This window comes from Lacerta agilis, chromosome 9 (assembly GCF_009819535.1).
Source record: "Lacerta agilis isolate rLacAgi1 chromosome 9, rLacAgi1.pri, whole genome shotgun sequence".
In the NCBI taxonomy this organism is placed as follows: domain Eukaryota; kingdom Metazoa; phylum Chordata; class Lepidosauria; order Squamata; family Lacertidae; genus Lacerta; species Lacerta agilis.
Window position 1 is genome coordinate 24,065,003 of NC_046320.1, and position 17,676 is coordinate 24,082,678.

Genomic DNA, 17,676 nt, shown 5'->3' on the forward strand with positions numbered 1-17,676 from the left:
GTCACTGATTTGATTCTCACCCTATATTGTGTGTTTAGGATTTTGTTGCAAGCCACCCAGGAGCAATGAGGTAGCGATATAGATCCAACTGAGCAGTCAACATCAGCATCATAGTGAAATCCATGAGTCTTAAATATTGCATTTATGGCTGAAATCATATTCTATCTTTTATGCTTAGGTGTGGACAATATCCATGTAGGATAAAAAAAATTCTTAGACACGCCCATTAAAACAGTGGGACATGCATTTATCAAGCAGTGATTGGCTCAGGTACATTCATTCCCCTTTATAATTTGAATACACACCGGTCAGTTTCAATATGAGCACCAGGGTGAAAGGCATTTGCCACTTTGGGGGTTATTATTTTTATTGCATGCAACAGGTCAGATGAGTTCAGTCTTTGTTTCAACCCTGCTAACTAGCCTTTTTCAAAAACCACAGGTTCACAAAACCTCTCAGAGATTTCTCAGAGAATTCCAAAGCTGCTTGTCTGACATGACAACATCTTCTGTCATCTTCCATACATTTAGGTCACAGGACATTTTTTATGAGGCTTTTTCGAGAATCCAGTCTACAAACTCAGCCACATTAGTGTAAACTCCCGGTTGATCTGGACGAGCACATCCCTCACCCCAGCTGGTAACACCAACCAAATACCAGGTTCCCTGATGTCCACATGAGAGAGGACCACCTGAATCTCCCTAGAGAGAGAGAAAGAAGAAACACACATATTGTCAGTATGTTGGCTATGTGAGAATCCTGGTCTTGAATGGGACATCCAAATTAACAACTGCAAAAGCAGCTCTTTTTCTGAGTATAAACAAACTGCAACAGGGGCAGAAACATATTGTTCATTAGAGTAATGTCACCAGAACTCAAAAATAATCTGTTCATAATCTGTTTAAATGCAAAATGGTGGTAATTCTCAAATGCATTACAAGCACTGATTTCAATCCAATGAACTTTAATATCTTTGCAATTCAAACCAACAGTAAATAAGCGTGGTCTGCAGAATTGGCATTAACTAAGCACCCAAACTCACGTCATTTCTTCGCATGTTCATTGTTTGATGCTACCTTTAATTTTTCAAAGGAAATGAAAATGGCCTTCTTGCCAGGCAAAGGTACATGGAATGGTTTTACTTTAACCCTTTAGTCAGTGCCAGAAAGTTTGCTCACTGCACCACACATGTAATGGAACCTTTTTGTCCCAGACCATCTACAGAGAACAATATAAAGCAGGACCCACCATATTTAATGGTTACACTGATTTCCTAAAAAGTGGGACAGAAATGGCCACTTCCACTTCCACTGCTATAAGCCAAAGCAGATGCTAAAGATTAGACCGTTCATGTCATAAATTAGCTTGAAAAGTAAATGGAGAGAGAATATATGGTGCAGATTGGCACATGCTTATTTCTTTAACTATTCCCAGGGAACCTTTGGAACTGTGGTAGGAGAGACAGCGAGGGATTTCTACCAGGATTCTCATCACCTTCATTCACCAAGCTACAATTCCCAGGACACTTTGGCAATTAAACTGGTCAACATTCGTAAATTACGTAAATCCTAAGTAACACAAAGCAGGCTGTTACCTTACAAGCATCCCTGCCACCTTCTCTGTAGCCAGCACACATCATCTTGTCAGTTATCTTGTGTTCTTGGTATCGTGACTGACATTCTAAATTGGATATTAGGGGGATGCTGACTTTTTGCAGAGTATCTTGTATCTTACCTACAGTGGTACAAATGACAGAAACAGGACACAAAGCAGGAAGGGGGGAGAGATGTCAACCATGCTGCCAATTCCTCCTAGCTCAGTAATTCCCAGACTGTGTGCCAGGACTCCCTAAATTGTCACAAGAAACTAGAGGCTCCCAGGAGCCTGAAATATCCACCCACCCACTATGTAGGCTGTCTGCTTTATCTGTAGGCTACACATGCAGAGATTGACCATAGTTCAAGCATGCTGCATGATTACCTTTGAGGTCCCTTCCATAACTTCTACTGGTTACAGAACTGCCCTGCCTGCACATCATTGGTGTGACTCCTTTGGGAAAATCAACTTGAAAACACTAAGTGCATCATTTCTAATATCAAATTAAGACCCCACACATATTATACATTTAAAACATTTATATATTTGTAGGCAGTGCAAAATTGAAAGCTTCTAGATTGTGTATCAGTGCAATTGCTACCCTTATTGGTCACAGGAAACCCTCCCCTCCAGAGCATGTAGATTTTCCCCTGGCATGACTTCATCTTTTCTGGATTCAGCATAATCATTTCCAAAGATAAGTATTTCACATTTCTTAGTTTTATTTTTTTCCCCCCAATACCTCTCTCTTTTGTGTAACCCCATCCAGTCACCCAGCAGTTGGTGAATTCTGTATCCATTGTGTCTTCAGATGGTAAGCATATAGGTTGCTGTAAACCTGAATTGCCATTTAAAGGAAAAGTAGATAGTTAAATGTGGAGGAAAGAGAATTCATATAAAACTACATCACATTCCTGTAAGAATGCCAATCGTAATTTTTACTTGGTTGGAACAGTAGCTGGTTAAAAGCTACTGCAGTCAAGTTACTTTAGCTTTAGTGGTAGCAACACTGAGTTCCTTAAGATAACATTTAGGATTTTGCAGTAAACTTAAAAGTTTCACGTACCACTGAAGTTCATCGGCCTGTCCAGTTTCATTAAAGCAATGTCATATCCCGTCTCTGAATACTCATACTTAGGGTGGACAATAATCTCTTGAACTCTGAAGAAGGGCGTATTTTCATTTATTTCTGACTGCTTCAAAATGCCCGCATAAACACGCCAAACATCCGTTACCGGGAGGCTAAGCATGGAAACAATTTTAAAAGATCAGGCTTATTTAAAGCTTTGAATATGAGGCTGTTTTCCATTGATTTAGAAAGGCTAACCTAAGATCCATGCCACACAGAAATCCAGCTATTTCTTTGTGTTTTAAAGTACTGTACTGTATTGCATTCTTTTCGTTTCTATTCTTGTAGCAGCTATACTCCCCAATACTCTTTGTGCTTTTTTGGGTGCCCCATAACATCTGGAAGCCATTTATAACATGCCCATGCCTTTCTTGAAGCCTCAGTAGTCTTTCCCTTCTTCTCATAACACATAAGAGCATGGCAGCATGTAGCTCTGCTGGATCAGCCCAAGGATCCATCTAATCTAATCTTTATAGTGGGGTAGCAGAGCTGAAAATAATGCCTATATATTTCACATCTGGCAACCAATGCACCTCTGGAAGTGCATACTCGATTCTGACCAAACTAAGCCCCCTAGAGCACAATATACACCAGGTAGGTTAGTTTGGTCAGAATCAAGTATACACTTCCAGAGTTAACAGTCCACGGTCCCTCAGACCTTGTGTGGGGATGGACTATATATATATAGGGGGGGACAAATTCCTATGCCCCACAAATAACCCAGAGATGCATTTTAAATAAAAGCACACATTCTACTCATGTAAAAACACACTGTTTCCTGGACTGTCCTCGGACCGGATTTAAAGGCAATTGGACTGGATCTGGTCCCCGGGCCTTAGTTTGCCTACCCATGCTAAATATATTACTTCTGGTAAATGAGACACCATAGCTGCTAGAGGACCATGAAAATTTGTGTCCTAGGCTTTTTAGACTTGTCTACCCATGTACTATATGAAACCAAAGGGGTGCAGGGCATGGATAGTCCAAGATATTTTGCCACCTGAGGCAAACTATAGAATAGTGCTCCACAGTCATGTTTTACTCCTATAAAAACAGGGTTTTATATCACATGCATTCAAGCTCACGGGGAAAAAAGCCAGACCTACTGTGCATGCGCTTACTTGGCTTATTTATTTGCAGTTTAGGAGAAGGTGCCACCAGCTCCACACACACACCCATAGCCAAAAATGCCCTCTCAGTTTACTGACCTAAATGCAACGTGCCACACAATGGTGAGAGAGGGAGAGAAAGCAAGCAAGCACAAGAGCAAGGCTAACACACACAAAGGGAAGCAGTTCACCTCACTCCATGCATCCTGGATTAAGAGGGGTGCACTCACTCACTCACTCACTCAAACTACATGAGAGCAGGACTAACAGCAGAAAGTGGGGAAAGCCACTCATTCCCACTTTTTCTGGAATGAGCAGCCAGAGAGCAGTGGGAGTGCAGGGCAGCGACTCCATGCCATTCAGCGGGCGAGAAAGGAGGAGGAAGGAGGCTGGAGGCAAAGGTAGAGGCTCAGACAAAAGCACCACCTCAGCTGGCTTGGAGGAAGCCCAGTGGGGGTGGGGTGGGGAAGGTGGGCAGGCAGCATCGCTAGGGGTTCGCAAGGAGTCGCTAGGGGTGCACAATGGCCAGCCACTGCATGGACACTCTATGGCCTCAGCTGTTTGTAGACTTGCTCCTCCTCCTCCTCCTCCTCCTCCTCCTGCTGCCGCCCATTCCTGGGTCTCTTCACATGGTTTTCTCCAGGCATCAAATGCCTGAAGAATTCAACACAGAGCCACTATTTTGGGAAAATGTGCCTCATTGCTAGGCTGCTGCTGCTACTGGGGATCATCAAGGATAGCAATGAGGGGGCATCCATTAGCATAATGGGACTTTTCTATCCTCCTCCTCTCACAAACACGCATGCAGCAAACCTACTCCAGGACGTTGGGGAACCTTCTGGAACAGATGGAGGGGTGGAAGGGAGAAGTCCCATTGGACTAGAGGAGTTCTTCCTGCATTGGACATAACTGGATCTCACCCACTGTACTCAAGGCTCATCCCTTGCTACTTAGAAAACATTTAAACAATTCAGTTTTGCTTACTTCACAGAGGTTTTACTCACTCTTCTGTACAATGGGCTGCAGTCACTATCCATTGGTCACTGATGATTGAACCACCACACAGATGACTCTGAAGAGATAACTTTGCGTGCAAACTGACTTGCCAGGGCCATTCTCCAGAAGATGAATTTGTTCCTCCAACAATCCGTCCCTTTGCCACAGGCGCACATACTAAGAAAATACTTAAATCTCAACAATGTGCAAATAGTTTTTACCTCATAGTTTTTGTTTATTGCAACAGATTACATAGGTTGATTAAAATTATAAAACTTTGAAGTTTATTTTTTAAATAAATTTAATGATTATTATTTTTTAAACTTTCTTTTATGCCTTCTCTTAAGGGCTATATGTGGGCTTTTACCACAACAGGCATGGAAGTTCAATTAAACTGACGCAAATGAATTGACCCAAACCTCCCAATGGTATTCTAGAATTTTGTCACCACTATATTTCATCACTGATACTCTGAATTAGGATTATCCAAACTCCTAACTATTCCAGTTCTCCTTGTATCCACCAGGTGCAATCTTGTGTGTTTCTCAGGCCTTTGTGGGATACATTAAGACAAAAGGACCCTGTGGCCTGTAACTTACAGACAGAAGACCAATTCAATCCACCATGGAGTCCTTTCCCTTGTTTTCAAAGTCAAACTCAATATGACTTTAGGAAATCAAATGCTAACCAGACATGACTTGGAACAGCCAGTCACTGGCATCCTGATGTTTTCATTTTAACCAAACAGCAAGTGTGGGACTGTCCCTTCCCACAAGGATTGGAGCAGTATTGCAGAAGCAGAGGGATGTTTAGTTCTTTCCCTGTTTTGTTTTTCCCCCAATCCAAACTTAAACAAAGCTGCTCTCAGCCCCTGTAAGGAAAGTGATACATTTTCGAAGGTGGCATGGAACTCAGGATATCTAACCATTCTCAGTCTCCCTCACCAAACAGTAAGCTTCCCTATCAGAGCTAAGAGCAGCTACAAATTAGTTGAAGAAACTGGAAAGGGTGAAACTTCTACTCCTCCAATGCAGGTGCTCTCAATCAAGTTCACATATATTAGTGAAAATAAGTTATGAGCATGCATTGTGTTAGGGGGAAATGCTTGCAAAAATCATTTGAATCATAACTTAATGCAAAATTCATATATTAGGAGAAATTTCTCCTAAATGTTGATGAATTTCCATGAGGGGTTATTAATAAATAAATGGCAAAACTGCTTTGGAAATGTGAAGAACTAAATTTCAGAATGGAAAAATAAGAAACTAAGAGAAATGGAAATTGAAAGTTTTGTCCAAGCACAAATTAAGCTCTAAGAGGCCTTTTCTATGTAATCCCTTTTAAGAAGAAGAGTAAACACAAACCAGCAAACAGAACCTTGATGGGCACTTGATAGCTAGATAGAACTACCCCAGAAATGTTTGTACAGAAATGTTTGTGCAGAATGACTACAGAAAGTTCAGGGACACAAGCAGCATTTTGAACAGATAGAATCTGGTTCATAAAACAGAGGAAGTATCCCTTTACAGAGTTAGAAGAGATATAAAGGTATCTAACGAAAGTTGTTAATTCTGGGTTATAGGCAGTTTTTGTTCCTGAACTGGGCTACACAGTCTGTGTATATAGCCGTAGGTTATTCTATATCACTGTATAATATATACATTTACAGCAGACCCTTGCAGATTAGAGACCTCAGAGGAGACAATATTGGACAGATGGACAATAGGCTGCCCTGTGTACAAGGCACCTTATTATATTATAACAGAAGCAGATTTTAGCTGATTTTTCTCAATTTTGCAGCACAAACTTTGAATATTAATTTTTTTTATCTCAAAATTTGTAGTGTTATAGACTTGGTTGCCTCACTGGTTACTTCAGTTGGCATCAAATAGGAATTATCATGTTATGCTTACTGGTCAAATTTGCTCATATGATAAACCATTGCATGTCACCCATCTGTTATAATGAAATACTAAGCACTACTTCATGAAAGCCCTTGTCATATACTATTGCATGTCAGACTGCAAATATTTCAAACATAATAGGAGGCCAAGAAGGTGTAGCAAATTTCAATAAATATTCAGCAATTATTAAAGCATCAAAACTATATACGGGGAAAGTAAATATACGATAACGGAGAAGATAATTTTAAGGCAGTGTTTTGAAAGCAAATCCATTTTGCCTCTGGTGAGCACCCAATAACTTTGCAGTGTGCCTAGACTAAAAATTAATTAATTAACTGGGAACTCCAATGGCTCTTATAAAGGACAAAACATTCAATGAAGCACATGGTAAGAGGCATGGTGGAACATACCAAAGATATCCCCAAAAGGAGTGACTGGCAGGGTGGAACAGTGCTGCACTGCTATCATCCCAACAGCAGTGCTGCCGAAACTTATCGGGATGGTGTGAGGGTAAGGCAGGGTGGCAGAAAGGCCGGGTGTGCGTGGGCACACTGGCAGATGTGCTCAATTGGTTCCACCAGAGCAGCACCCACACAGGTCTGCCTCAGCACCACCCTCAGCACCATTCTGGTAAGCAGCAGCCATGCCACTGCAACACTCTGCCACCAGGCTGCCCACCCCTGCTAACACGTCTAGCATCTAGAGTCCACGGACAGCCAGCAAGATGCTTTAAGAAGCCCAAATGCAGAAAGGTTAACCACATACTTTCAACTTTGACTCACCGGGCCTTTCTTTAACCTGACACAGTCTTAAAGAATAGCCGGAAACCTTTCCCGTCTCAGTCACAATTTTATTCGGTGCCCCATTGGCAGTCATTCTTAAGTAGCATTTACATTTGCTATCAAGAAAAGAAACGAAGGTAGATTCAATTTTCAAATATTGCTCAGCAAGGAAAAAATTACAGGTAAATCTTAATATTATGGGGTGTTCGTTTGTTGATTTATTTCAGAAACGTACCCTTCGCGGTTGCACAATGTTGGGTTCAGGTCGTAAGTAAAAAACTGGCAGCGGACCGTGTCTGTGCAAAGCTGTTGACATTCCTTGCTTCCTTTGACATAGTCTACCTTCACTTGCTCCCCCAGAAAGTTTAAATTGTTGTGAGTAGTAAAATGACAGGCTGCCATTTTGTTCGTAACCATTGTAAACAAAAAGGAAAAAAAATGTTATCATGAAAAGGGCAAGGAATTCATCAATCATGAAATTGTTTTGTGGACAGCATAACATATGCATTACCTGGTGTAGCTCTCCGGCAGCTTAGGAGGCTGAAACCTGACTTAACTCGTCTTTCTACAAAACTCTCCGGTGTGCCATTTCTCGATTTCATCATTTGGCAAGTAAATCTAAAGCAAAAACACAAACACAAACTCATCAGTGATAGTATTGATTGCATACTGAAAGTGCTTCTAGGCCTCTTCAGCCACATTCTGAATACTTCATATCCTCTGATTCTGTAAACCAGGGTTTTTCCCAAACTTGGGTTTCTAGCTGTTTTTGTACTACAACTCCCATCATCCCCAGCTAGCACAGTCAGAGGTCAGGAATAATGGGAACTGTATTGCTCAACAATCAGGTGAGTGGAGAAACAGGAGGCAGGCTGCCACATGCACACATCCCAGATATTCATTGACTCATCCACAGGGGCTAAGGATAAATATTTCAGAGAGATTGTTACAATTTTAAACATGTTATTAGGAAGCATGGTGTCTTCAGACTACTTGATCGTAATACTCACTTTGGGTTTTTTACATCTTCATCACTATCGTAAAAGGTAAAGAATAAGCAGACTGGATTGTAAGTACAAATTGTTCTGCATACAAAGGCATCAGGTGCCAGTACTCTTGCAATGGTAACACCAGAAAACTCCATCGGGAAAATGTCCATCGGACAGTCTGCACAGAAAATGAATGTGTATAGTCACACTCATCCATGAAATCAAGAAATGCACATACATATAATATCACTTTGGTCTGAGAGTTGTGGAGTCAAATTCTCCAGAATTTGTGTATTGTGACACTGTTTGACCCTTTATTCCCTGAATCCATATTCTCAACTCAGCAACAAAGCTCATTCAATGGCTTGTGCAAGTCATTATCTTTTAGCATAACTACTTCACAAGATTGTTGTGAGAATAAATTAGCAAAACAGGATAAGATTTGACTATACTATAACTCAAATATGTTATTGGCACAATGGATAATAAGCTTTACTATAACCATTCTTTTTCATATTCACATCCACATCATCATCTTGTGCATGTCAGGGCCTTGCAGTATTCGGGGTTCAAACTGGTGCCCTCCCAATATTGTTGGACTACAACTCCCATCATCTATGACCATTTGCCATGTTGGTTGAGGCTGATGAAAGCTTGAGTCCAGCAACATCTAGAGGTCACCAGGTTGAAAATGTCTGCTGTATGGGATATATATTTATTTACACCTATGGCATTGTATCAAAACACTCTACAATATACTCTCCCTACTGTTCTCTTTTAATATATAAGTATTTATTTACCTGTATTGGCACGTTGACAGGCCTTTAATGAGAATCCTGACATAACGCCACTTAGATACCTTATACTGGTTGGTGTTCCCTTGACACTATACTTCAAGTAGCATTTATTGCTGAATGAGAAAGGAGATTTAAACTGTTAGTGTGAAATAGGAACCCAGTCAAAGAAAAGGAAATAACTATCTAGCCTCAGATTGATTGTTTTCCAAATTTGTTGCATTCCTCTATGTCGGGAATAGGGATCCCTTTTCAGCCTGAGGGCCGTGTTCCCTCAAGAACAAACTTTAGAGGTCTGCATGCCAATGGTGAATGGGACCAGAGAAAAAGGCATTCGATGCAATGGATGTGACTCTTACCTTTGTACAATCAGCTACATTCCAACCAAACAAAAAATGAGATTTTTCTACACACAGAGAGACAGACACTTCTGTCAATCCTCAATCCAGACAAACAAAAGGCATAGTTCAGGGATACAGTCTAGTCAGGAAAAAACAGGCCAGGAAGCTGTAGAATGAAGCCAGGAGGGTTATGGTCAAGGGAGAGGGGCAAGCCCTGAGGAGAGTGCCAGATAGAGAGGCCTGCATTAGAGAAGCAAAATCCAGATAGTTGTGTGTTTTGTTTGGTTAAGAGCTTTACTAAAGGAAATGAGCCAGAACCTGATCCACCTCCTGAAGTATGGAAAATAGAGAGCAACTTTAAAAAAGACCAAAGCAGGTACTGGTTTTGATTGTGTGCTTCTGGATTTTAATTCTTATTAGAACAGCAATCCACAAGCACCATCCAATTAATCACAGTGACAGTACTCTGAAGGTAGACAGATATCAGAATAATGCTGCTATAAAATATTTCAGCATGTGAAGTGACTAATAATGAAATGATTGCAATAGAATGTGATATATGTGCATCAAATTATACCAGCATACTGCTTGTCATTTTTAAGGAAATAAAAGAAATAGAGATAAATAAATGTATAAAATAAATGTATGGGGGTTCATTGTTAAGTTTTGGACAAGGAGGAGAAAAAGCACAAGGACTTGCCATTCTCTCTGTAAGGTATCTTGCAAACCAATATGAGCAAGATATTTTTTTTTCCATTTCATTAAGATTAGTAAGTAATGCAATTCCACTGCGAACAATCTGTATTTGACTCCCAAAGTGCTGGGTCATTAGCACATTTCAATCCACAGTAGAGAATACTGAAACTGACTGTTCTGAAATAGATTAATCCAGCTTGTGCTATTGCAGACAATTTAATACCATTTTATGACAATAGGAAGTACTACTAGCTACTGCAAGAAGGATGGATTTAGGCAGCAAACACTACTGCTAATGCAATCCTATGCATGTCTACCCAGTAGTAAATCCAAATGAGGTCAAAGGGGCTTGCTCCCAGGTATATGGGTAGAGGATTGCAGCCTTAGGGTCTATACACCATGAGCCAAAGACCATAACTAATTTATATAATCTCAACATGGCCAGCACAATTTTATAAAAACTGACAAAAACACACGATCTGTACAGGAGAGCTTGGAGAATTTTGAGCAGATCTCTAAACTTAGAGTGCAGAAATATTAGAATTGTCTTTAAATATTTCCTTTCATTGAAGCATGGAAATTTTCTGGTTCGTTGTGTTTTATCTGGATTGAATAGTATGCCATTCTCTGATGTGTTGGTTGGCAAACGAACAACAGGTAGGCCATTGATCATAGCTTAAGAAGCAACAAACCCACAAACCCTGGTTCTATTGGAACCTGAGAACTAATTCATGTCATAGCAGTTTCAGAACCAACTTTAACTGGATGGGGGGCAGAGGGCATGAATATCACAGCCTAATCACCACATTTATTACCCCAGAAGTAACATAAGAAACAGTATTTATGCCCTCACGCTAGTACAGGGACCTGAATCCAGGCCAAGGGTTGGCATAGCAGAAGCCTTTGATGCCACTATGTGGGGTGGGGAAATTTATGAAGCCTAAAGGCCACATTGCATGGTGGCCAAATGCCAGGGATGGGTAACTGACAATTTGTTACCTTTAATTCTATGGGCAGATGATTGATCCTGGAGCAAACAGCCTGTGGTCCCTGTTTTCCTCCCTGGCAAAGGCATCAGAGTCATTGTAGTCCACTTGCCACATACAGAAAAAACTTTATCTATCTGATCCATAGTACTGAGAAGTCCATTGGGTCCAATTAAAAAGCATATTGGCATTATTTACCGGAAACGTGCATCATGAAATGAAGCTGTGGTGTATGTGAAAAAATGACAGTGATTCTCATTGGTGCATCTTTTTTGGCAGTGGTGATAGTTTTCTTCAGTGGTTATATTGTAGTTTTCTCCTCTCATATCCAACCCTTCATGGACGTCCTTGCTGCAAGCTGGAGGGGGGAAGAAGGACAACAGCAATCTGAAACTGCAGATGAACACCAATAGAAGGCATCTAGAAGCATCTCTCTCTCCCAGCAACCAGGCTTCAGTGCCTTACCCCAAGGCCCACACTACTCTGTTTCAACAGTAACCCTGAGAGGCAGAGGTCCAGACTTCAAGGGCAACCCCTAGATGCCAGTACTAGTCCCAAGGGCCAATCCCAATGCATCACACCTTATAAAACCCAGGACCCAGATCCAACTTCTTAGTTATGCAATCTTCCACTGAGCTGACAGCCTGTTCCCCCTAGATCTCAGAACTTGATAGCGCCAATTCACATGTATAGCAGTAGTAGTAGTATTTCACAGTGGGATTTGCTTCTGAGTAAAGATGCATAGGAGCAGATCCTTATTTCCTCCACTCCACCAGGGGCCAAGGTTGAGAAGTAGGTGGTCCTAGCTATTTGTCAATCACCTGATGTCTCATTGATGTCAAGATTTTGCTTGCATGGTTTGAAATCATACCATGAGAGCAAAGGCACGGTGCTTTGCAAGCCCAATTGCCTGGTCATTGGCTCTTGCAAGGCCCAGTGCATAGTGCTTTGCAAGCCCAGAGATCAAATGATTGTTGACACTTGCAGACCCCAGTGCACAGGACTTTGCAGGCACCACTGATCAGCCGACTACCACTGCCTGAAAACCCCCTTTCAGCCAAGCCATGTCCCTACCTGTACCATGTCTGACATCAGACATAGGGCACCAGGTGTAGGGCAGATGGGGAGGCCTGGAGGGGGGAATTGGGCCTTCAAGCTGGAGGTTCCCCACCATTGATGTAGACAACACTGAGCTCGATGGCCCAATAGTCTGACTTGGTATAAGGCTGCTTCCTATGTCCCTTTGGCTGCTTTGTAGGGTCTCTGAACCAGCAGACCTTACCAGTGACTCGAAGGCATTGTTTCCGGGAATGTCCAGAGATTACCCCTTTGGTGGGTATCCTTGGCAACGTTTGAGTATCAGTCTCTTTCAGGAAGCATGCAAACCTGACATTAAGGAAAGGGGAAGAGAAACAGATTATAGATCCATAGAATCAAAGAGTTGGAAAGGACCCCTTCATTTACGGCATGCATTTCATTTTCTTCCCCTTTATCTACCTATTTATCTATAGTGTGCATTTCTGAACTATGCAAAAAGAAAGAAAGAAACCCCCTCCCTGGGTAAAAACAAACAAAATGAACCACCAACCTTCCCCTCCCATAACTGTTCCCCTGCCATTGAAATTCAATCACACCCAGCTCGGGATAGGAGGTACCTGTCTTGTTCAAGTATATTACATCATAATGTCTCGTGTGTGTGTGAGAGAGAGAGAGCACATTATTATTTCATTTTATAATGTATATAAATCAGAAAGAGCAATTATAAAAGCAGACAAAGGTTAGTCACTTGTATATAGATGCCACTAAATGATTGAACAAATAAACAAACAAATCAGAGATGTAGTGTGAATGTTACCTTGCAATATCTTTCACCCAGTCTCCTGGAAAGTAGGAAAACAATAGACACCTTGGGTGATATGTGCACACCATTTGGCAGTAGTCTGCATTGGGAGCATAAACCTTAGAGATATCTCCTCCTTCAAAATATGTGTTTTCGTAGATTTCAGACACACATTCTGAGACACAAAAATGCAAAATGTCAGTGTATGTTCATGGTTCATGGTTGTTGCTGTTTTGCTTTAAGTTCATGAGTTCCTCTGAAGAATACAGGAAGTTAAAAACTATAGTCCCGTTGAGCAAATAGAAATCCTTGCTCTAATGGGATGCATTACACTGCTATTTTTAACACAACCATATTTGTTAACCTCTGCAAAACTACAGTTCCTGTTGCTCCTTCCTGAGTTTTTTATATCAGGAAAAGTAGCCATGCCTTTAGAGGCGGCCAGAGAGGCTGTAAGTAGAGCGCCATATTATGGTTGGAGTAGATGTGAGCTTGTTGCTCCACCTCATTATTTATGAATTGTAACAAATCCCCACCCGCAATCAGCTCCAAGGCTAGCCCAACACATTTTGCTGCCTGATACATGTCACCCTCCTCTATTTCATGCACAAAGACCTTCCAAACTGGCAGTTAAATTTTATTTCAATGCTGGCAACAGAACAGCATCTGCCCCCACAGCTGACAAGTTAACTTACTGGTACATACCCTCCAAGTGTCCCAACTTTCCTGGGGCATTCCCAGAATTGCCAAAACCATTCCAGCTTCTGATTTGTTCCTGGAATGTCCCATTTTCCCCTCCAGCACTGTCACTGTTGGAAACTTTCCTAATCACAAAAGCCCTGGGGGGTGTTGTTGTTGTTGTTTTGGTTTGGTTTAGTTTTGGTTTTTTTTTTTTTTTTTAAGTAGAGGGCAATTGAGTGTTTTAATCTACTGTAATTGCTCAAACCTAAATTATCCAGTATGAATTTAACACTGTCCAGCAAGATTGTGAGAGGCATTCTTAGTCACCACTGAAACACCCAGCTTCCTCTGGGGAAAAACATCGGAGGATGCAAAATATTTTGAAATTTGGCTACACTAGAATTAATAATTCAGAGTATTTGGATTTCATCCAGTATTATTTGTTAGATAAACTTTTAACGTTCCACATTTTATTTTCTGAGCTTGGTCCGATGAAGTCATTTAGGTATATCTTTACAAATATCCACATACGAGAAGCAATCTAGAGGTACTTACCACTAGAGACGGAAGAAAATAACAGAATGAAAGAACATGTTTGAGAAATCCATGCCATCCTAAAAAAAGAAATGCAATAAAATATTCAATGCCCATTTTAAAAGTGTACTATAAATAGCACACTTCAGTGGGATTTCTCAAAAGCTCACATTTCCAAGGTCTCAGGAGGAGTTTAACCAAATGGGCATCAAAAGTTGTATTTAACATTGCTCAGTAATTTCAAAAAGTATAGTGTTCTTATTATATAAAGATGAATATTTTTTGTTCTCATCTGTATAAACTATCAGCTAAGACTTATTAAAATGAGTTACTGCAGTTAGTGCTGTACTATTATATCAGCCCATTAGTTTATTAAACGCCACAGCTTTAGTAAGATTTTTTTTTTAAGTATGTGTCTAACATTAACAAAGCCTGATTTCTGACGAACTTTTACAATTTTTAATGTATGTTGTAAGATATCCAGAGTGGCTAGGGAAACCCAGCCAGAAGTGTGGGATATTACTACTACTACTACTACTACTACTACTACTACTACTTTTCATTTGCTTCCAGCTATCTAATATAAGCCCTGCAGTAGATGTATATTATTTGAAAGCAATAAAGGAAATTCATTACCTGGAGATAGTTGCTGCACTTGTAACTTTTCTTTCTGAACAAATGCAATTTGCAGTACCCAAAAATGAGGTGGGGAGGGGGAAATGTACACATTCCGCTTGTGATAAGTAATGCTGCCTCTGCCAATGTTTATCTACCTGTGATATTTACTTTTGAAGAAAGCTCACACAGTAAATACTGCTTCTGCCTTCTTGAAAGCGATCGCAGCTGACGTAAGCTTACCGGTGACACAGGAGGGTTTTTTTCTTCCTTTCTGAAAAATATCATTTTCTTCCGTTTATATGAGCTAAGCCATCTGGTGTTTACTATGGGTACTGCATTGCATAGAAAAGGAATGCATCAAAATCTACATTCAAGATACACCCCTCACATCTCCTCCTAATGTCAGCTGCCTCTGGCCTGCCAGTTTTGGCTCTCATGAAAGGGCAGCACAATTTCAGTTATTTAATTTATTGTTGGGGGTGGTTCTGCCAAGAGAGGCACTTGTGGGATTTTCTGCCTAAAGTGCCGAAAGAAGTGGGTCCACCTTTGGTTCTAGGTACCTTGACTTTTCTGTCAGGAAGCAGCATGGCCTGGTCCAGTCCACAAGCACACACATGTGAGCATGTGCCTGTGGCAGTTCACTTCACCTGCACATAATCCCCAGACATTTGACGGTCCGTTGGTACCTGCACCAACCACTTGTTAATTAATTCATTCTTTTATTGGTGGGTTATTTGAAAATGAGACTGCAGTTTTAATATTGAATTTTTAAATTTGTAGTTTAATCTGTTATTTTAAATTGATTGTGTTTATGTTTTTGCTGTGATTTTAATTAGTGTTAGCCACCCTGAGCCCGGTTTTTGGCTGGGAAGGGCGGGGTATAAATAAAATTTTATTATTATTATTATTATTATTATTATTATTATTATTATTACACGCTGCCACCAACCAGTATGTGCCTGGTAATCGCTTCACTCACTTCAGTCAGGGATAATGTTGGAACAAACTGTGTTTATTCAAGTTCAGTACATAAGCATGTGGTTTCCGAATGAATAGTTCTTTTGTATCTTTAATAACAGTTCCTATACAGGCCTATACCTACAGCTTCTAATCCATTACAGTTCCCAACTATCTCTCCCTTCCTCTGACCTCACTACCTCTATCTTACCCTCAGACTATCTCCACTGCCCCCTATCAGAACTCCCCGCCACCCTTCCACAAACCTCCCAACAACACCAGCAGCCCCCCTCTCAGAACTCCCTCTCAGAACCCCTTCCTCTTCCCCAGGGTGGGTTTATATAGTCCTCCTAACTCCACCCCCTAAGGTTTTAACTGGCTAATTCCCTTTAAGTCCTTCTATGCGGTCCCTAAGTTTGGGTGATCGCCACAGTGCCCACACAGGAACACGTCCTGTTCTCTTCAGTTTGATCAATATTTATCTGTATTCCATTTAAGCTCCATAGGTCTGCATTTTCCTAAAGCAGTCCCCATGTTTTGCATGGGCAGATTTATGATTGATTGAATTTTGGCTCAGTTCTTGGAATAATCACCTCCCTCCGCATCAGCCTGCTTAGGCACCAAGGCTTTTTTTCCAGCTGAAACTTGGCACCTCTCAGGTGGGAGCCTTTTGAGAAACAGAAATAGAGGCTATGAAGAAAGAGGCTAGGAAGAAACTGAGTGACTCTTGCCCATTGGGGTTTTTTTGTAATGCATAAATATGTCGCTAATCTGTTTCAGGGATGACCAACTTCTTTGTTCTCAGGGACCACTTTTATCTCCAGACATAGGAGTCTGAACAACCCTGCCCCTGTCACGGGATAGTCTTGTAAAGCTAGCCATCTTCAAGAACAAAGATGGAGAGACTGTTGCCCTCCAAATGCTGCTCCCATCATCCATCACCACCAGTGATGATATCTAGGACAGATGGGAGATGGGAGTCCAATGGCACCCATGTGGTCAGGGATTCCTCAACCTATTCTAGAAGAAAAGTATTGGAAGGTATGGAGTAGGGATGTAAGAAGGCATCGCTTTCCATTCAACCGTCTTTGTCAAATGCAAGGCTGTTTCCGTTCCACTGCAGTTCGCCTTCTGCCAAAACCTGTTATTTCCCTTGCTATCTGCTGTGGCAAAATTATGTAACAAGCATAATTTATGTGATTACGTAATGTACATAAATTATGCTGTCATCATGTTATTCCATCCCCTTCGTTTCAGTGCAAAGGACACATTGCAAATGGGGGTGGGGTGTAATCAATTCTGTATTGTTTGCAGACTGAAAGCAACAATAACAACAGAACTGATCATATTCACTACATGATTTCCATTCCAGACATGGGATGGGTAATTTAACACTGACAATTTCCCCTGTTTCCATCAGTATTTATTTATTTGTTTGTTTATTTATTTTAGTGTCATATTCAGATTTCAGATTGTTTTTTGAAATGTTCAGGAGGTAGGCAGCAGTTAAATTTACACAGGCAACAAACAGCAATAAAATGAGTAATGGGTAAGAAACGGAAGCAGACACACAATGTAAACTTGTAAATAACTGTTAACAAGAGCTGGGTAATCTCTTTTCTGGAACACTCCATGTTTTTTACATCCTTGGTCAGGTCACATAGACTAAAATAAAAGTGTGTGTGGTGTGTGTGTGTGTGAGAGAGAGAGAGAGAGAGAGAGAG

General features: G+C 40.9%; 1 protein-coding gene across 1 annotated transcript; it reads right to left on the bottom strand.

Annotated features, from left to right (window-relative positions):
* Positions 1 to 345: 345 nt before the first annotated feature.
* On the bottom strand, positions 346 to 15,139 carry KLKB1 (kallikrein B1). The gene is made up of 15 exons (XM_033160567.1): positions 15,014 to 15,139; positions 14,399 to 14,457; positions 13,178 to 13,337; positions 12,605 to 12,708; positions 11,521 to 11,680; positions 9,306 to 9,415; positions 8,527 to 8,683; positions 8,028 to 8,134; positions 7,752 to 7,911; positions 7,517 to 7,632; positions 4,839 to 5,007; positions 2,663 to 2,838; positions 2,339 to 2,434; positions 1,595 to 1,734; positions 346 to 701 (listed from the first exon to the last, which is right to left on the bottom strand). The coding sequence occupies exons 2-15, from the start codon at positions 14,454 to 14,456 to the stop codon at positions 546 to 548; spliced, it is 1,869 nt and encodes a 622-aa protein (XP_033016458.1). The 5' UTR covers position 14,457; positions 15,014 to 15,139; the 3' UTR covers positions 346 to 545.
* Positions 15,140 to 17,676: the final 2,537 nt, after the last annotated feature.